This window comes from Aspergillus undulatus (assembly GCF_047715775.1).
Source record: "Aspergillus undulatus strain CBS 261.88 unplaced genomic scaffold BDV17scaffold_33, whole genome shotgun sequence".
Classification (NCBI taxonomy): domain Eukaryota; kingdom Fungi; phylum Ascomycota; class Eurotiomycetes; order Eurotiales; family Aspergillaceae; genus Aspergillus; species Aspergillus undulatus.
The window spans coordinates 215,742-233,924 of record NW_027396637.1 but is presented as its reverse complement, the minus strand read 5'-3'; the positions used below and the strand labels follow the sequence as shown (position 1 = coordinate 233,924).

The window sequence follows — 18,183 nt, the reverse complement described above, 5'->3', positions numbered from 1 at the left end:
AAAATTGAGCTGCAATGGCTGCCCCACGAGGTCGTCTTCAAGGCAAGAACGCCATCATCACTGGTGCCGCAGGGTAACCCTCCCACACACAAACCCCACGGACCAGATCTATGATTGTTAACTCAAACAGTGGCATCGGCCTTGAAACCAGTATTCTCTTTGCCCGCGAAGGCGCCAGCGTCCTAATGGCAGATATCTCCGCCCCAGCCCTCGAGAAAGCCATCGCCAAAGTCAAAGAGCTCGTCCCCGACGCCCCGCGCGTCGAAACAATCAAGTGCGATGTCTCCAAGGAATCCGAAGTGCAGGCCATGATCGAGTCCCAGGACTCCTGGGGTGGCACCGACGTGATCTTCAACAATGCTGGAATCATGCACGCCGACGACGCTGACGCCATCGATACTCCTGAGAAGATCTGGGACTTGACGCAGAACATCAACGTTAAGGGTGTCTGGTTTGGTTGCAAGCATGCGGTGCTCAGTCTGCGGAGGCACAAGAAGACTAAGGGAAGCATCATCAACACGGCGAGTGTGGTGGCCCTTGTTGGAAGTGCGACCCCGCAGCTGGCGTACACGGCGTCCAAGGGCGCTGTTTTGGCGCTGACCCGGGAATTGTCGATCGTGCACGCTAGGGAGGGTATCAGATTTAATGCTCTGTGCCCGGCGCCATTGAAGTATGATTGACTATATTCTTCCACTTCTGATCTGGTGACTAACGGATGTAGCACTCCCCTGCTGCAAGATTGGCTGGGTGATGACCAGGCCAAGCGCCACCGGCGCGAAGTACATTTCCCCATGGGACGGTTTGGTGAAGCGATTGAGCAGGCGCATGCCGTTGTTTTTCTGGCCAGCGATGAGAGCAGTTTTGTCAATGGCGCGGACTTTGTTGTTGACGGAGGCATGAGCAGGGTATGCCTAACACCTACCATTCAAGTGCATCAAACTAACGATAACAGGCATACGTAACTCCCGAAGGACCTCCCGCTGCAGCTCCCAAGAACCAGGGTCAGTAAACATCACTATAGGCCGAAAGGCTACTTGACGCGGGACTCTGCAGCTGTTTATGTCCTTTCTGGTGGATCTTTGCCTTTACTACGATAGACGGTTTGAGGTTCGAGTACGGGATAGGTAGACAAGCTGACTAGAATGGATTGATTTGCCCTCCAGAGGACTGTACCTCGTACTAGTCTAGTATATACCCAACAACACCGCCGCCCCAACCAATTCCAGCTCAAGGACATCCCGAGTCAGGGAAGTTGCAGCTATCACCACTTCCCCCAGTGATACTCACCCCACTGAAGGTAAAGTTCTCACAGCTCCCATCACCACAAAGAATATAGTAATCCTGCCCGTCACTATCACTCATCGTCCCCGTAACATCAGTAAAGCTAATCCCCGAGATGGTAACCTCATTCGTCGGCTCCCCAGTAGGACCCCCATTAAGGTAATCCTGCTGCACATCGATCCCGTAATCACTGATATTCTTGAGCGTAATGTTCTCATACTTGATGTTACTCACTTTCCCCGTCTCCCCCGAATTCGTCTTAATCCGGCACCCATTCTGCGAGTTCACCACCTGCGAATTGCTAAACACAACCCCGTCAACGGTATTATCGCTCTTCCCGCCAATCGACCCGATACTCAGACCGTGCCCGCCAGAGCAGTACATCCCGTCCACGGTGATGTTCGTCCCCGACGTCACTGCGACGCAGTCATCCTGGTTATACACGTTGCTATTGGAAAGCACAAAGTTCGTCGAAGACTTGATGTCGAATCCGTCGGAGTTGTGCGCTGCGGGATCGCCATCGCTGTTATCGTTTGGCTCGTCGCCAGCGCTGTTGTCCAAAGTCAGACCGGTCACTGTGAGATCCTCAGTGTTCTCGATGTCGAAGCAGTGCACGGGCCAGTTTTGGATGTTGAGGTTTGCGACTGTTGAGCTGTACAGGTGCTTTAATACTATGAAATGGTCGGGTCTGTTATACTTTGTTAGTATAGCAGAACTTAAAGGTTGGGGTGGCAGGGTGGCAGGGTGGCAGGTCGGAAAATGCAGGGCTTACTTGTCCGAACCACCGTTTGAGCCCTGCCCGTCCCAGTAGGCTTGCCCGTTACCGTCGATAACGTGGCCCTCTTCACCGGTGATGGTGATGTCCGTGCCAGAGATGACGATGGGGTCGAAGTCGCTGTCGGCTGTTTCGCCGAAGGTCTGGGGATGTCAATTAATGTCTTGATTTACCTGAAAGGGCAGAAGAGAAGGATGACATACGGTTCTCCCCGCAAAGATGACAGCAGCACCAGTCTGCAGATCCTGCAGGTCAATGGTACTCGAAGGGGGCGCGTAGAAATCAGACAAGAGGATGTTAGAGCAAGAAGCCACGGCCGACGACAGCGCACCGTACTCGGTCACCGTGCAAGTCGTGCCGCCGTTACCGGTAACAGCCACCGAGGAGGCCGCGGTAGGGGCCTGGGTGACGGAGGCAGAGGGTACGGCGGCAGATGTAGCGGCCTTGACCACGGCAGTCTGGAAGGTAATGGGCTTGCTGCTGGTCGAGGGCACAGAGACGGGGATGGTTGTTAAGCCCGCGTGTGCGCTGGCAGCAGGGGCAGTGGGAGTGAAAGCAGCGGCAGTGCTCGACGCTGGAGCTGGGGCTGTAGCTGTCGCGGGACCAAGGCAGCTGCAAGCGCTGGAGAGGTGTTTGATCTTGCCGTCGCAGGCAGAGACGAAGGCATCCGGCACGCCGGTGGTGAAGGTCACGGTGGTTGCCGTGAAGGTAGCGCAGAAGCTGGCGGCCTCGGCGGAGGAGACGGAGTAGACAGAGGCGCAGCTGTGGTTGGGGTCGTTGGGGTTGTTGCATGCCAGGGCAGCTGGAAGGAGTGGAAGGAGGAACGCACAGCGCTTCATTTTGAGAGTATATATAGTAAAGAATGAATGAATAGAAAACAGAGAAGAAAAAAGAATGAAAGTAGGACCAAGCCTTGCTTACTGAACAAACCCAGAGAAATCACCGGTGAAGATGCAGGTATTTATACAGTTCCAACAAGACCAAACTGCAAGCTCATACATAATCCCTCCGAGCATCCGGGCGATGACAATAGAGAACACAGCTGGAGCATAAGCGCCCGCGCAAGGTTCACGCAACGGAGCACAGATGAAACGGTTCACTTGTCCGAAATGCTTGACTCGATCATGGGTCCATTATTGGTGGAAACGGCAAAACAAGCCTCGCGGTCTGTGATGCCAATAAAGGCGTTCATTTTGATAGATTAATTTCATCTAGCGGGAATCTATCTGAAACCAGCCCTAACTCCGGTGCCGTCAGCATCTGCGGTTTCAGGCTCCAGTCTTCACGCTCTGGCCCAGTTCTCGTTCAGCACAGACATTTGACATGCTAAATTCAGCGACATATATACGAGAGTCATGCGGACAAGAATGCGAAGTGACTGCCAAATTCAGGAACTCGTATCTAAACATGAAAAAGCTTGCAAGATGATCCAGCAAGCTGAAACGCTAAGTTGGCTAGTTTCGACCGGACTCCTGAGACTCAGGATCATCGAGTGGAGTGACAACAATCTATTTTCGACTCGCTAAGATTGCTTGTGCAAGTGCTTGACGCACGGGAAGTGTCTAGGAAGCCGGCGACAAATTATGCTGGAAACAGCAGTTGGAGTGATATTATCAAAAGTAGCATTTTATTTTTCAAGTCAGGCAAGGTGGCCGAGTGGTTAAGGCGCAGCACTCGAATCATCCTCGATTAATGCTGTCTCTTCGGAGGCGAGAGTTCGAATCTCTTCCTTGTCGATCTTTTTTTCCCCATCCGTTCGTTATGTGTCTGCAACGGTGGTCAGCATCCCCATTTTTTACCGGGACGGACCACTTAGCAGTAAGCACGGTGAATCGGCTTCCCCAGGTCTGGGGCAGTGCACCCTGGAAACCGGATTGCGTGGTTCAACCTTGTCACGATGAGACCCTCGGCAATTCCATGACGCAAAGAACGGATGAGGGGAACGGCAAGAATCATGCGATCATCGGAGGATGGTATGATCGCCTCCCCGGCTTTTAAGCAGCTGCTTTGCTTGTCTTTTCGATATCTACTCAACATCAAAACAAGAAAAATCGATTACCAACGTTCAATCAATCTTACCCCAACCATATATATCCCCATGCACCCCGACATCTCCGCATCCCATCACCCGCAGCGGCCTCACCTCAAGCGCCCTGCTCCTCTCCCGCCCGTCCGCTTCAGGCGCTGGTATGTTTCGCATCTTTGCCGAACATCATCGCTTCTCTAACTGATTTTCGACTACAGGTCAATCCCTATCCTCGCGACCATCGCAATCGGTTACGGGTTCAGTCAATATGGCACAGTAATGAAGACGGATTCGCCTTATACGGACCAAGCGGCCGAGCAAGAGCGACTCCGGAAGAACGCACAGCTGATGGAGGCCTACGGCTATAAAGACAACGTGGACGATATTCAGAAGGCGATGGAAGTTTATGAGGTTCAGTGATCTGGCCCCAGATCTATTGGGTACTACTTGAAACATTGTCGGCGTTGAATTGGCGTTGGTGTTGATTGATCTCGGAGCATTCTTGCACTTGCATCTTCCTTACCTTGTCCAGCTGGTTCTGGCCAGGTCGAATTTCTTCATCATCTATCTTACGGGTCATGGTTTCGATTTTGAGAATTTGCGCATGGTTGGTGTTATTCCATATCTACTCAAATTTCGGAATACAATAAATTATATGATCATGATCTGCTTTTGTGGAGTCGAGAGGGAGTTCGGCCACAAACGCCTCGTACAAACTGCAATATCGACCACGGTTGAAAACTTCTGTCTTCCGGTCTTGTTTTCTTCGAGCCTTTTTAATCCCCCAGTCGATATTTGCTTATTGAGTAGCTTTTACTCCCATCCCATGTGCCTTGACTCCCCCACCAGCGCGAGAATTGCTTTTTCAGATAACATCCCAAAGATATATAGATCGATACGGAATGTCCAGCCGGAACAAATGCACCACGCACCCACGCCCACTCTCATTCGTAGCCCCGTCCAACTTCCGTGATGCAGGCAGCCGACTGGACCTGCCTGATCTGTTCGCGGTGATAGCCTCATTGGAAACCACGGTCGCGAGCCCCTTACTTGCTTTTGATCATCCGCATTCCGCCAAGGCAAGGTGATCACACGCCAGCCCTTATCTGAGAGGAGGAGGAGAACACGGCCATGGCCATGGGCACTTGAGGTATATTTATCTTTGCCTCCCCTCGCTCTTTCTTTTGTTTTCTAGCGCTACGCCCTCCATGCATCTCGCATTTGCAGCTCTACCTCTCGCTTTTTCTACCTCGTCTGTCCATCTTGTTGCCGGCTATGTCGCACAGTTTCAGTTGCGTGACGAGCGATGTGAGGAGACCACCGTAGCGATTCTGTAGGTTGTCTTTTGGTCATCGAGTGTGCAGAGCTAACGATCACAGTGGAGGTGGGATGGCCGGTGTTACTGCTGCGGTTTGTTTTCGACCTAGTGCTGTTAGATGATTGCGACTGATTCTCGCAGCAAGCATTGTCAGACAACTCGGTGTCGGATTTTGTTATCCTCGAATATAGAGATACACTCGGTGGCCGAGTATGGCATACCGACTTTGGACAAGATCCGAATGGGGAGCCGTACGTTATTGAGTATGGCGCGAACTGGGTATGCACTGTGGTTTCGATGCATGACTACTGCTAACCACACCAGATTCAAGGACTGGGATCTTCAAATATTGAGAATCCGGTTTGGCAGCTGGCGCAGAAATACCAACTCCAAAACACCTGGTCGGACTACGACTCGATTCTCACGTACAATGAGACCGGATACACTGATTACACTGATGTCCTCGACACATATAGCACGGCAAGACAGAAAGCATCCGAGCATGCCGGGCAAATTTTGAACGACAACTTCCAAGATATGACTGCTCGATCTGGTCTGGCACTTTCTGGCTGGAAGCCGCGCAGAGATGACATGACAGCACAGGCAGTGGAATGGTGGAACTGGGGTATGACACAGAACGAGGCAGCAGGCCCGTCCGTAGAATGATGAACTTACCCAAGCAGCACAGCTAACGCAAACTCCACAGATTGGGAGGGCGCCTACTCTCCAGAAACGAGCTCGTTCGTCTTTGGCGTCGCTGGAGAGAACCTGACGTTCAACCAGTTCGGCGACAGAAATAACCTCGTCATTGACCGGCGCGGATACAGCGCCATCATTCAAGGCGAGGCAGACACCTTCCTTGATCCTCACGATGCTCGAATCCGCCTCAACACCAAAGTCACCGGCATCGAACATTCCCCCAATGGAGTCACTATCCGCAACGCAGACGGAACCTGCCTCAGCGCAGCCTACGCCATCTGCACATTCTCCGTCGGTGTCCTCCAAAACGATGTCGTAGAATTCACCCCGCCTCTCCCCGAATGGAAGCAGACAGCAATCCACAAATTCAGCATGGGCACATACACCAAGATCTTCATGCAATTCAACGAAACATTCTGGCCCAACAACACCCAGTTCTTCCTATACGCGGACCCCACAACCCGCGGGTACTACCCCGTCTTCCAATCCCTCTCGAGCGAAGACTTCCTCCCAGACTCAAACATCATCTTCGTCACCGTCGTCGAAAGCCAAGCGTACCGCGTAGAACGCCAATCAGACGCCCAGACGCAGCGCGAGATCCTCGACGTCCTTCGTGCCATGTTCCCCGGTACAGACATCCCCGACCCCATTGCCTTTACATACCCGCGTTGGTCAACTGAGCCCTGGGCCTACGGGAGCTACTCCAATTGGCCTGTAGGAACAACGCTGGAAATGCACCAGAATCTGCGCGCCAATGTCGATCGTCTCTGGTTTGCAGGTGAGGCCACCAGCGCGCAGTACTTTGGGTTCCTGCACGGGGCGTGGTTCGAGGGGCGCGAGGCGGGTGAGCATGTTGCGGCCTTGGTGATGGGTGGGTGTGACGATGGTGAGACTGAGACTGAGGGTGAGAGTAAAAGTGAAGGCGGTGGCAAGGCATGTGGTGAAAGAACGCATTATGGGACTCTACACGGGACGAGCCCGATTAGTGCTTATACGGCGTTGAATGGGTGGGCGGTTAATAGTACTAGTATACAGGCGTAGTAGCTAGGTTATAAGAATGTTCTTTCTTATCCATGGGTCGTGGTTATGTTTGATTACCTACTTTCTGTGCTCTCTTTTACTAATCGAATTCCGTTAGGGTTGAGGTAGACCATAGTGTTACTACCTCTTATGATATATCATAAGACAAACCCAAGGGCCTTCTGCTAGCCTTCCTTCCCGCAAATTGCCCGTGAGGTCCCAAGTCGACACGGGAGCCACATCTGACCGTCGTCAACATCATTTCTGTCATCACCATCATCATTATCATCATCATCTATAGACCAGTTACCATAGCGAGTCAGTCGTTCTCTTGCTTGGAAGAGATGACCATATCATGTTGCGTCGATCACGATGAGTTGGCACTCCATTGGATCAAAAGGGTTCAAAATCGGGCTTGGGGAGGATTGGCAGGGTTGTTAGCCTCTTTCCAACATTAATGAAGCAAATTAGCAACTGGAAGATCGCGCAGCTGCTCTGGAAACCGACTGAGAGACTCCTTATTTGTCCAAGGAGATCTCGTTGGTGCTGTTTGGTACCTGCCCGTGCATTGCCCACGGCCATGCTTTAGTAAACAAGGGCAGGCTCCGCAAAAGAGAAGAGGGTCAAGTAAAAATGAAACAGTCATCAGCGCGAGGGAATAGCGATCATCGATTAGAGGGTGAAGGGATCGAGTTGTTGAATCAACCTCGAAACCAAGAGGCAGGGGGAAGGAAGAATGGAAGGAAGGATGTGGTGAGTGTTGAGTGTCGACCCGGAAGTGTTGACAGAACAACAATACTCTGTTTCGGTACAAATATTGCCAGAGGCGGCCTGCCTGGGTAGGACTTGGTGTGTGGACTACCACTGAGTGCAACCTTATCTATCTGGTGAATGGTCCACGCGGGCTTAGACCTGTACTAGTAGGCTGTAGCACCAGAGAGAGCACAAGGCCTCCTCTTCAGTGTACGGCGGGGAGCGAACGGGTAATAAGGATTGCCAGTTTGACAGATCAGAATTTACCCGGACCGGCGTCCTGGTGGCGCCTGCCTTGGCTAGCCGGGAGGTCTGCAACCCGAGTCGAGGGCTGTGTAAACAAACCCTGCAGGTGAACGAGGCTGAAACTCGCTTCAAGTAAGCCCGCCCACCGCCGCCCACTGGAAGCTCGAGGCCTTAGGAGCGTACTAAACCCCAGGTGAAAGGTGGGCGGTTCAAATTGATCTTGCTCTTGTTGTCTATACTGCAGGTTAGCATGTCTCGTGAACAAAATGGCCTCCCAGCTGATGGTCAAGCCTCTGAATACGAGTTAATTCCTCGAGATGCAAGCCCTCCACGAGCCGAGGAGCGCCAGGCAGCCCAATCACCCCCGGGCAGGATGACCCATATCTTGGACACATGGTTCTACGGAGTACTCGATGTTTTTCAGCCTCGCCTGCTTCATTGCAATTATCTGCATCCTGATGGTATATGGCGACAGACCCGCACTGGGCTTCTCCTACGGCCTGATTTTTAACGCAATCATCTCCCTGCTGTCTACGGCACCTAAGCCGTCGCTTCGTTCACAAAGACAGCTCTTACTACAAGCAACCAAACCGTGCTAGGCACCGTCTACAGAGCAGAAGTTCACGTTTCTGTCCGTTGGATCTGGATCCTGCTCCCCGCAGCACTGGTGATCTTGGGCATCTACTTTCTACTCTTGACGATCCTCACTAATAGACGACGGCGGTTACACCTGTGGAAAAGTTCCTTATTGGCGGTCCTGTACCACGGTCTAGATTATTTTGAAAGCGGAGAGAATGAGACCAACCCCAATTATGAGACTGTCAGTCAGATGGAGCGGGCTGCGCAGAATGTACAAGTGAGGTTGAAGAGGGTCGATCAACAGAGGGGTCTTGTGCTGAATCAATCTTGAAGACCATATTGATTCGATATTTAGCGTCATTGATTGTTTGCTTTTTCTTTGATAACATGATCTTAGTGTTGAGAATCCAAAGCATATATATATATATATAGAATAGATAGCTATACTTTAGTAAATTCCCCACAAGCCCGGTTGAGGTTGTTTTCCGCCTTACTTTCCTTCACCTACCAAGAGCCTGCAGAAAAGCAGGCTCTCCTGCATACCCAAATCACCCAAGTGTCTCCTCCCCATAACACGATCTCAAAAAGGGCTATCTCTCTCTCTCTCTTATAAATACCATACGGGACCAGCTTGAAAGATCCGTACTATGGTAGGGTTAACCTAGGCTCGGGAACAGATCTACTTTACCTCCAGAATGCTAAATAGCTACATAATTAAGCAAGCCCCTGATAAATAGGAAACTAATCCCAAGCCAGCAAGGTAGAATATTTATATTCCTTCCATGATCTACTTGCTAATAAATCGGAGCTCGGTAGGAGAATATTCGATGACCGATCCAATAGCGGGCTCTATCACAAGAGCCCAGGGCCGATCATCCCCACCTTCAGGAATGCGGAGACGAGCCGAGGATCAAGAACGGGTCACGGCTATTTTGTGCCTCCTCTTCACTTATATTTCTTTGATGTTCCTCGTTTCATGATCCAGTTACCTTTTCATGTTTGGTGGTAGTGAAGAAACCTTCCTACGGTCAAGATGGCTCTCGGTAGATATCCCCCGCCTCCACCAAAAACGAGCACCCTGCTAATTCCTCCAGCAACCGCCGCCACCCTGACGCTGGCCGCCTACCTGAATGGCAAATACCACATCGCCAAAGATCTCACCGGCATTCTTCAGCTCGCTTCCGCCTACCGCGGCCATGACCGAGCCGCCGCAAAAGGCCAATTAAACCCATGGCTGGTTTTCGAAACCACAGCGGAACAGTACCCCGACATGCTCGCCATCTGGTCACGCGAGGGGACATATTCGTACCGCGAGACGTATACGCGTGCCGCGCAGTACGGACACTTCTTTCTCTCGCGGGGCGTGAAAAAGGGCGAGCTTGTCGCGCTTTATTTGCAGAACCGACCGGAGTTTATGTTTGCTTGGTTGGGGTTGTGGAGTATTGGGTGTGCGCCGGCCACGGTCAATTATCATCTTAATGGGGATGCACTGGTGCATTGTTTGAGGATTGCGGGGGCCAAGGTTGTGCTTGTTGATGATGACCCCGGCTGTGTTGAGAGGATGGAAGGGGTCAAGGATGTGGTGAGCGGGGAGTTGGGGATGGAGGCTGTTGTTGTGGATGGAAGATTTGATGAGATCGTAAGAGGATTTCCAGAGACTGTGGCGGAGGATGGGAGGCTGGCGCTGGATACTCCCGGCGAACGCCCGAGTATCTTGTTGTATACGTCAGGGACAACCGGGATGCCGAAGGTATTCAGCTCCTTCTTGCATGCAGGCGAAGCTAACGTTCTAGGGCTGCGCATTCACCATGTCGCGACTATACCCAGGTCTCACCCTGCGCCGCCAAGGAACAGGCGACAAAGCTGGTCCCGACGGTGATAGATGGTACTCGTGCATGCCACTATACCACGGCACATCCGCAATGGCACTGATAATCTGCCTTACAACGGGTGTATCAATCGCCATCGGACGCAAGTTCAGTGTGCGGCAATTCTGGACCGACATTCGCGACTCTGACTCCACGGTTTTCGTATACGTCGGCGAGGCAGCGCGGTATTTGCTCGCTGCGCCGCCGTCAGAGCTCGATAAAGCACACCGTGTCCGCCTGATGTACGGCAACGGGTTGCGACCTGATGTCTGGGAGCGGTTTCGGGATCGCTTCAATGTGTCTGAGGTGGGCGAGTTCTTCAACAGTACCGAGGGCGTTTTCACGCTCTTCAACCATAACAAAGGTCCGTTTACGGCTGGGAGCGTGGGACACCACGGTCTGCTCCTTAGGCTGATGATGAACAATACCTATGTTCCTGTCGTCATTGATCCGAACACAGGGGATGTGCTGAGGGATCGTGATACGGGATTTGTTGTTCGTTCGCCGTATGAGGTTGGTGGGGAGATGCTGGTCAAGATTCCCAATAAAGAGGCGTTCCAGGGATACTGGGACAATGAGGAGGCGACGAATAAGAAGTATCTCCGCGACGCCTTCAAGAAGGGAGATTTGTACTATCGATCTGGTGATGCGCTGCGACGCTCGTCTGACGGGCGGTGGTACTTCCTCGATCGATTGGGCGATACATTCCGATGGAAGAGTGAAAACGTGTACGTCCCTGTCTCTCCGGCTCCAAGAATTCAGAAAAGTCCAAGCTAACGGATTTCATGGACCAGCGCAACAGCCGAAGTCTCCGAAATCTTAGGTTCCCACCCATCCATTGTCGAAGCGAACGTCTACGGCGTCAAAGTGCCCAACCACGAAGGTCGTGCGGGTTGCGCAGCCCTGCAACTGCGCTCAGGCACAGATGAGTCCGACCTCAACGACCTCGCTAGATTCGCGCGCTCCCGCCTGCCCAAGTATGCTGTGCCTGTGTTCCTGCGAATTGTGCAAGACTCGACGCATACGGATAATCATAAGCAAGGGAAAGTGGGGTTGCGTGACGAAGGGGTTGATCCGGGCAAGACTGGGACGAAGGTAAAGGAGGGGAAGGAGGACAAATTTTTGTGGTTGGAGCCAAGCAGTGATCAGTATAGAGAGTTTGGGGAGGATGACTGGAGGGGCATTGTTGCGGGGAAGGTTCGGTTGTAGATACCTTAGGCTTGTTTGGGCGCTGACAACGATCGATGGCTACACATACTCTGCATGAATGAGGTATAGGCTCTATACTCTAGTCTATTGAACTAAACTAACTAATTGATTGCAAGCTACGTAACATAAAGAGTATCCCATCATATCATAACGAAAATCCAGGGCGTTGAACTAGGTGTTTTATTTTTTCAGCCCAAGCAAGTTAATGCTCTTCGGACGCTCAATCGGGAGACCCAGAGCACGGTCCCAAACCAGCTGAACGAGCGGTCCCAGCGCACGGCTGACACCGAAGGTAACGGTGTAGTAGAGCGGCTGTTGGAAACCGTAGTGGTAGAACAGCACGCCCGAGGCAGCGTCCACATTGGGGTGTGGGTTCTTGGTCTGTAAATGACTTGTTAGCTGCAAAAGAAAACCAATGTGAGGAAAGATGAGAGATTCGAGGTTACTGTACCTTTCCATGCTCAGTAAGAACACCAGGGGCAATCTCTGAGTTCTTCTTCACTAGCTGGAAGACAGGGTTGGCAAGGACATCTGGCCGCGTGTCGGCAAAGTCCATTAGGGCTTGGAAGCGTGGGTCTGGCTTGCGGAGAACACCGTGCCCATACCCAGGTACGACGCGGCCAGATTTGAGGGTATCCCAGAGGTAAGTGCGGACGTCCTCATCAGTGAACTTGGTTCCAATCTTGTCCTGCATGGCAAGGATCCAGCGCAGGACTTCTTGCGCCGCCAAGCCGTGCAGCGGACCTGCAAGACCGAGCAGGCCGGCAGAGTAACTCAAGAACGGATCGCTGAGAGCCGATCCGACAAGGTGCGTCGCATGAGCGGAGACATTGCCGCCCTCATGGTCACCGTGAAGAGCGAGATAGAGGCGAAGGAGGTCATGGAAGTCGGCGTTCTGAGAACCGCCCTTACTCAGGAGCTCGGCGAAGTTGTAGGACCAATCCTGCGCCGGATCAAGCTTCTGCCGGCCTACGATGTCGATTTCATCCGGACGGAAGACGAGAGCTGCAACACGGGGAATTTTGGCTAGAAGCGAAAGAGCGTCGTCGAAGGTCGGCTCCCAGTAATCGGCTTTGTTAATACCCTTTTCATAGAGCTTCGCGAATTTCGACTCGGTGTTCAGCGCCGCAGTGATAATGGAAATCTGCGTCATGGGGTGCATGTGACGAGGGAACGACTTCGCCAGATCGAGGATGTGGTCTGGCAGGTGCGAGTCCTCGGCTAACTGCCGAGACAGGGCGCGAATTTGGCTTGTTGAGGGGACCTCGCCGGTGAGGAGCAGCCAGAACATGGCCTCTGGAAGCATCTCTGTACCCGTTGGGCCCTTGGGGAGCTCCTTCTGGCAGTCCTTGATGGTCTTGCCATGGAAACGGATACCCTCGTCGGCATCGAGAACGGAGCCTTCCCAGAGCATGCTCTTGAGGCCGCGCATGCCACCAATGACATTTGAGACTTTGACCTCGCCAATGGTTTCGTCCCCTTGCTTCTTGACCTCGGCGAGAAGTTCACGTTTGGCGGGGATGACGGCCTTGAGGGCGGATTTGAGGTCTGGTTCGGTGGCATAGCCGCGGCGAGAAATTGCCTATCGAGTTCAAGAAGTTAGCGCAGTTCAATGACCTACCTTTCGTTTGGTTGGGTGGATGGTAACATACCTGGGCGAGCCTAGGGGCAAGGCGGGCGGTGCGGAGAGGGAGAGCCATCTTCAAGGGGTGAATCGTTCACAAGTGAGCTTAGGAGAAGAGTTAGGAGTGCGAGGAGAGAGGTTTGGAGAGTAATTGAAGGCTTTGAAGGTGGAAGAGGAAAGAGAAAAAAAGTTAGGAAAGGGAATGAGGTGAGGGTGTTAAGGGACGCTCAGAGGTGGTGAAATGGCCCGGTTGGCCGCGGAGGAGAATGCAACCGGCCGAGGCTGTCTCCGGCACATGAATTGCAACCATGCGTCCGATTTACGGAGAGATTTTGTTCTATCTTATCATGATCTCTGTCAATGGCTTCTACACTACTATATATGCAGTTTAAAAATGGGTTTTCTCCCTTCGTGTTGACTGAATTGCTGCTGTTATGCCTGTTATCGCTCGGTTATCACATTGAGGGGTTCGGCAACTACGGGGTAAGTAAGAGTATGGGGTACGAGTACAGCGAGACAGATCAAAACACAAGCGATTCTATTATGAGTCCAACATTTGGATGGATGCAGCTCGTTATAAGAAACATTTTATCAAAGGTTTCAAAATGATTCAGTTAGCAATAATGATAACAGGGTGTAAGATGCAGTATGATCAGTGAGGGCGTGCGGGGTAACCCAAAAGCGGAAAGGCTTATGACGGGGTACTTTGCCTTAGGAATCAGGCTGTAAGACACAGCCACATAGCAGCCCCAAGGCCGCCACCCTCCGCTGTCCGAGCGCCTGATTGGGCACTCAGATTTTTCTACTTTTGCAGCCTGATTGGCCGATAATTTAAGCCGCGGCTGCCTCAGGCGAAAATTTCTTTATCGCCTGGAAATTTTCCCAGTTCCCCCTCCATCAATCTCACTCTCATCATTCTCTCCCTGGTTTTCGGGAGCTTCGCGTTTTCTCTTGTCTTTCTTGGGTTTCTTTACTGTGTTCTATTTCTTAATTTCTGGTTTTATTGTGTTTGATACCCAAAAGTTCAACGACTGCATTCGCATAGCCTGTCAGTGTGGCCCTCGCTCAGTGCCCCCTCTGGTCGCAGACTAACAAAGCAAAGATAGAAGATAGAAACGTGCAAGAGAATGCCGCATCTCGAACCCGCTCCAGCCATGCCTACTGTCGTCGCAAAATCTTCTTCGGTCGTTCCTCCTACCCCGGAGGAAGTCTCTTCCTTTCTGCACACCATTTTCAACGCCGAAACTTCTCAGCAGTCGCTTGATGCCTCATATGGCCTAGCGAACCTCCTTATCCAGAGCGTTGGCCCGTTTTCTTTCTACACCTACGATTTTATTCTCCCCGAGATCAAGAAAGCTGCTCTCGACAAGAAAAATGGCGCTAAACGCGAGAGTTCGATGTTGATCCTCGGCGCTTTGCTCGAACGGTTTCCTCCGGCTCACCCTCTGGGTGAAGTCGTTTTCCTCCTCCAAGATGGCGGTGTCATCAACTTGGCCCTCGACTCCCTGGCCGATAAGGGTGCTGTTGTCCGTGAAGCCGCTCAGTACGCCATCGATGCGCTGTACGCCGCTCTCAAGCCAGAAGCCAAGGTCAATGCGCTACTCCCTGCCATCTCCAGTTATTTGAGCCGCGGAACCGGCAAGTGGCAGGGTTTCGTCGGCGCCTACTCTCTCATTGAGAAGATGGCTCTTGAGGCACAGATGGGTTCTGGAACCAAGGAACAAGAGCTGGAGAAGGATGTCCTCCGAGAGGCCATGGGCAAGACCTTGAAGGACCTCATTCCTCTGGTGGAATCAGGTATGCACGACCTCAAGAACGAAGTTGTCAAGCGTGCCTGCAAGGCCATGAACGCTGTCACCACACTCCTGTCCAACGACGATGTCGAGCCCCGCATTCCCTTGCTCATCAAGACCATGGAGCAACCCTCTGAACAGACTCTGCAGAAGGCTATCCATGCCTTGTCGCAGACGACCTTCGTCGCCATCGTTACTTCTCCCGTCTTGGCTCTGCTTACTCCTCTGCTTGAGCGTTCGCTCAACTCCCCCAATACCCCTCAGGAGACTCTGCGCCAAACAGTTGTCGTCGTGGAGAACCTGACAAAGCTTGTTCACGACCCAGCCGAGGCTCGTACTTTCTTGCCCAAGCTCAAGCCTGGTGTCCAAGCCGTCAAGGACCGTGCTTCGCTTCCTGAGGTCCGAGAGCTTGCCACCCGCGCTATGGATGTCATGGAAAAGGCCATGGCCGACAAGGACATTGCTGCCGGATCCATTGCCAAGGTTAATCCGGATGAGGTCCTTGCTGTTCTCAACGCCAAGATTCAGGAAAATGGCGGTCTCGTCCGCCCTGAGGCTGCGACCCTTTTCGAGCTCGGCAAGACCTATGTCGCTGAGATGGTTCGTGAAGACGTTAACTGCCGCCTCCATGACCGTATTCCTGCATGCGTGGCCCCGTACCTTCGCGGCCTAGTTGCCGATGACAAGCATGACGAAATTGCCGCTGCTCTCCACACACACTATGTCCAGGAGGATGAGCGCAAGTTTGGCAAGCCTATCCCTGACGACCCCAACGAGGTGGAAATTGTCAACGCCAACTTCTCGCTGGCTTACGGTGGTATGCTTCTGCTGTCCCACACCAATCTCCGTCTTCTGAAGGGTCACCGTTATGGTCTCTGCGGCCGTAACGGAGCTGGAAAGTCGACCCTCATGCGCAGCATTGCCAATGAAAAGCTCGAAGGCTTCCCTCCCCAGGACCAGGTCCGGACCTGCTTCGTTGAACACAACCAAGGAGAGGATGCCGACTTGACCATTTTTGAATTCGTCAAGAAAGATCCCAAGATTGCCGCAGAGGGTGATGATCACATTCGCGAAGTTTTGGTCGAGTTTGGTTTCACCGATGGTCCTGAAGGCCGCCAGTCCCAGGCAGTGGGCTCCTTGTCTGGTGGTTGGAAGATGAAGCTGGCTTTGGCTCGCGCCATGCTTCTGAAGGCCGATGTGCTTTTGCTTGACGAACCTACTAACCACTTGGATGTCGCCAACGTCAAATGGCTGCAAGAGTATCTCAAGAAGCACACTGATATCACCAGTCTGATTGTTTCTCACGATTCTGGTTTCTTGGATGAGGTCTGTACGGACATCTACCATTACGAACAAAAGAAGCTGGTCTGCTACAAGGGAAATCTGGCAGAGTAAGTACCTGCAATCCTAGATTAAGGACTGAACTAACCCGAGCAGTTTCGTCAAGGTCAAGCCTGAGGGAAAGAGTTACTACACCCTATCCGCATCCAATGTCCAATTCAAGTTCCCCCCTCCCGGTATCCTCTCTGGTATCAAGTCCAACACGCGTTCGATTCTCCGGATGACCAACTGCTCCTACACTTATCCCGGTGCCAGCAAGCCGTCTCTGACCGATGCGTCCTTGTCGCTTACTCTGTCCTCCCGTGTTGCCATTATCGGAGGAAACGGTGCTGGAAAGTCAACTTTTATCAAGATGTTGACCGGTGAAACCATCCCGCAGTCCGGAAAGGTGGAGAAGCACCCTAACCTGCGTATTGGTTACATCAAGCAGCACGCGTTGGAGCACGTTGAGATGCACTTGGAAAAGACTCCTAGCCAGTACCTGCAGTGGCGTTACGCCAACGGAGACGATCGCGAGGTCTTCATGAAGCAGACCCGTATTCTAACCGACGAGGACAAGGCACAGCTGGAGAAGCCGGTTGATCTCGGTGACGGCCGCGGTCCCCGTCGCATCGAGACTCTCATCGGTCGACAGAAGTGGAAGAAGTCCTTCCAATACGAAGTGTACGTACAATAACACATTACATATGAGTTCAAAGCACTGACAAGAACAGGAAATGGGTTGGCCTCCTCCCCAAGCACAACACCATGATCTCCCGCGAGACCCTTCTCGACCTCGGCTTCTTCAAGATGGTCCAAGAGTTCGACGATCACGAGGCATCGCGCGAAGGTCTCGGTTTCCGTGTCCTCGAACCAAAGGTCATCTCCAAGCACTTCGAAGACGTCGGTCTTGACCCCGAAATCGCCAATCACAACGAGATCTCCGGTCTCTCCGGTGGTCAAAAGGTCAAGGTCGTCCTTGCTGGAGCCATGTGGAACAACCCTCACTTGCTCGTGCTCGACGAGCCCACTAACTTCTTGGACCGCGACTCGCTCGGTGGTCTTGCCGTCGCCATCCGCGACTTCAAGGGCGGTGTCGTCATGATTTCTCACAACGAGGAGTTCGTCGGCGCCCTCTGCCCGGAACAACTGCACATTGCCGACGGCCGCGTTGTTGCCCGCACCAACGCCGCTATCTCCCTTGACCGCTTCGAAGACAGTGGCGCCTCCACCCCCAACCCCGGCAGCACGGCTGCCAGCTCCGTGGCTAACAGCGCCGCCGCGTCAGCCGTCAACTCCGGCGCCGAAGACCAAGGCGAGCTCAAGTTCAAGGCGCGCAAGAAGAAGAAGATGACTCGTGCGCAGCTAAAGGAGCGTGAGGCCCGTCGTCGTCTTCGCCACATTGAGTGGCTTAACAGTCCCAAGGGCACTCCCAAGCCTCCTGACACTGATGACGAGGCTGAATAAGCTACTTGTTCCCATTGCTTCATGATGCATAATGATTCACTTAATGTTCTGGGATAGACGGTGTTTGCTTGCTTGAGTCTTGTATATACCTATAGACTTAGTGTTCCTTCTTGCTTCTGAGCTCGCTGAAATCTACTGTTTGGTTCTTGTTCAATTTTTCATTCTCGATCATACCATGCAAACGCCTGCGCTCCGAGGTTCCAAC

The 18,183-nt window shown here is 52.6% G+C and overlaps 7 protein-coding genes and 1 non-coding gene across 8 annotated transcripts; 6 read left to right on the top strand and 2 right to left on the bottom strand.

The window, feature by feature from the left end:
• Positions 1-14: 14 nt before the first annotated feature.
• On the top strand, positions 15-1,009 carry BDV17DRAFT_282604 (putative short-chain dehydrogenase/reductase family protein; the record flags this gene model as incomplete). Its single annotated transcript, XM_073760228.1, has 4 exons — positions 15-73; positions 131-670; positions 722-905; positions 953-1,009. 4 exons carry the CDS (start codon positions 15-17, stop codon positions 1,007-1,009), a joined length of 840 nt encoding a protein of 279 aa, XP_073614373.1.
• A 218-nt stretch (positions 1,010-1,227) lies between these two features.
• Positions 1,228-2,895, bottom strand: BDV17DRAFT_292538 (glycoside hydrolase family 28 protein; the record flags this gene model as incomplete). Its single annotated transcript, XM_073762390.1, has 3 exons — positions 1,228-1,969; positions 2,054-2,199; positions 2,260-2,895. The coding sequence occupies 3 exons, from the start codon at positions 2,893-2,895 to the stop codon at positions 1,228-1,230; spliced, it is 1,524 nt and encodes a 507-aa protein (XP_073614372.1).
• An 803-nt stretch (positions 2,896-3,698) lies between these two features.
• On the top strand, positions 3,699-3,792 carry BDV17DRAFT_t98. The gene has a single exon. It is a non-coding gene; the product is annotated as a tRNA-Ser (tRNA).
• A 362-nt stretch (positions 3,793-4,154) lies between these two features.
• Positions 4,155-4,502, top strand: BDV17DRAFT_292537 (uncharacterized protein; the record flags this gene model as incomplete). The annotated part of the gene is made up of 2 exons (XM_073762389.1): positions 4,155-4,243; positions 4,301-4,502. 2 exons carry the CDS (start codon positions 4,155-4,157, stop codon positions 4,500-4,502), a joined length of 291 nt encoding a protein of 96 aa, XP_073614371.1.
• A 671-nt stretch (positions 4,503-5,173) lies between these two features.
• Positions 5,174-7,183, top strand: BDV17DRAFT_125128 (putative flavin containing polyamine oxidase). Its single transcript, XM_073754064.1, has 5 exons — positions 5,174-5,415; positions 5,462-5,492; positions 5,542-5,679; positions 5,725-6,025; positions 6,107-7,183. The coding sequence occupies exons 1-5, from the start codon at positions 5,291-5,293 to the stop codon at positions 7,138-7,140; spliced, it is 1,629 nt and encodes a 542-aa protein (XP_073614370.1). The 5' UTR covers positions 5,174-5,290; the 3' UTR covers positions 7,141-7,183.
• Positions 7,184-9,730: 2,547 nt separating this feature from the next.
• On the top strand, positions 9,731-11,774 carry BDV17DRAFT_292535 (putative very-long-chain acyl-CoA synthetase family protein (CefD1); the record flags this gene model as incomplete). Its single annotated transcript, XM_073762388.1, has 3 exons — positions 9,731-10,447; positions 10,491-11,293; positions 11,360-11,774. 3 exons carry the CDS (start codon positions 9,731-9,733, stop codon positions 11,772-11,774), a joined length of 1,935 nt encoding a protein of 644 aa, XP_073614369.1.
• Positions 11,649-13,555, bottom strand: mcsA (putative citrate synthase Cit1). The gene is made up of 3 exons (XM_073754063.1): positions 13,427-13,555; positions 12,226-13,356; positions 11,649-12,155 (listed from the first exon to the last, which is right to left on the bottom strand). Exons 1-3 carry the CDS (start codon positions 13,472-13,474, stop codon positions 11,955-11,957), a joined length of 1,380 nt encoding a protein of 459 aa, XP_073614368.1. The 5' UTR covers positions 13,475-13,555; the 3' UTR covers positions 11,649-11,954.
• A 745-nt stretch (positions 13,556-14,300) lies between these two features.
• Positions 14,301-18,132, top strand: BDV17DRAFT_124993 (putative mRNA-nucleus export ATPase (Elf1)). The gene is made up of 4 exons (XM_073754062.1): positions 14,301-14,446; positions 14,501-16,582; positions 16,629-17,195; positions 17,246-18,132. The coding sequence occupies exons 2-4, from the start codon at positions 14,526-14,528 to the stop codon at positions 17,976-17,978; spliced, it is 3,357 nt and encodes a 1,118-aa protein (XP_073614367.1). The 5' UTR covers positions 14,301-14,446; positions 14,501-14,525; the 3' UTR covers positions 17,979-18,132.
• Positions 18,133-18,183: the final 51 nt, after the last annotated feature.

Bases quoted from the DNA above. Each gene is read 5' to 3' on its own strand.
- BDV17DRAFT_125128 (XM_073754064.1), top strand. From the start codon at position 5,291: ATGCATCTCGCATTTGCAGCTCTACCTCTCGCTTTTTCTACCTCGTCT. The intron at 5,416-5,461 runs GTAGGTTGTCTT...TAACGATCACAG, and splicing joins GAGACCACCGTAGCGATTCT to TGGAGGTGGGATGGCCGGTG. The intron at 6,026-6,106 runs GTATGACACAGA...CAAACTCCACAG, and splicing joins AGTGGAATGGTGGAACTGGG to ATTGGGAGGGCGCCTACTCT.
- mcsA (XM_073754063.1), bottom strand. From the start codon at position 13,474: ATGGCTCTCCCTCTCCGCACCGCCCGCCTTGCCCCTAGGCTCGCCCAG. The intron at 13,357-13,426 runs GTATGTTACCAT...TGAACTCGATAG, and splicing joins TTGCCCCTAGGCTCGCCCAG to GCAATTTCTCGCCGCGGCTA. The intron at 12,156-12,225 runs GTACAGTAACCT...AGTCATTTACAG, and splicing joins TTCTTACTGAGCATGGAAAG to ACCAAGAACCCACACCCCAA.
- BDV17DRAFT_124993 (XM_073754062.1), top strand. From the start codon at position 14,526: ATGCCGCATCTCGAACCCGCTCCAGCCATGCCTACTGTCGTCGCAAAA. The intron at 16,583-16,628 runs GTAAGTACCTGC...TAACCCGAGCAG, and splicing joins TACAAGGGAAATCTGGCAGA to TTTCGTCAAGGTCAAGCCTG. The intron at 17,196-17,245 runs GTACGTACAATA...TGACAAGAACAG, and splicing joins AAGTCCTTCCAATACGAAGT to GAAATGGGTTGGCCTCCTCC.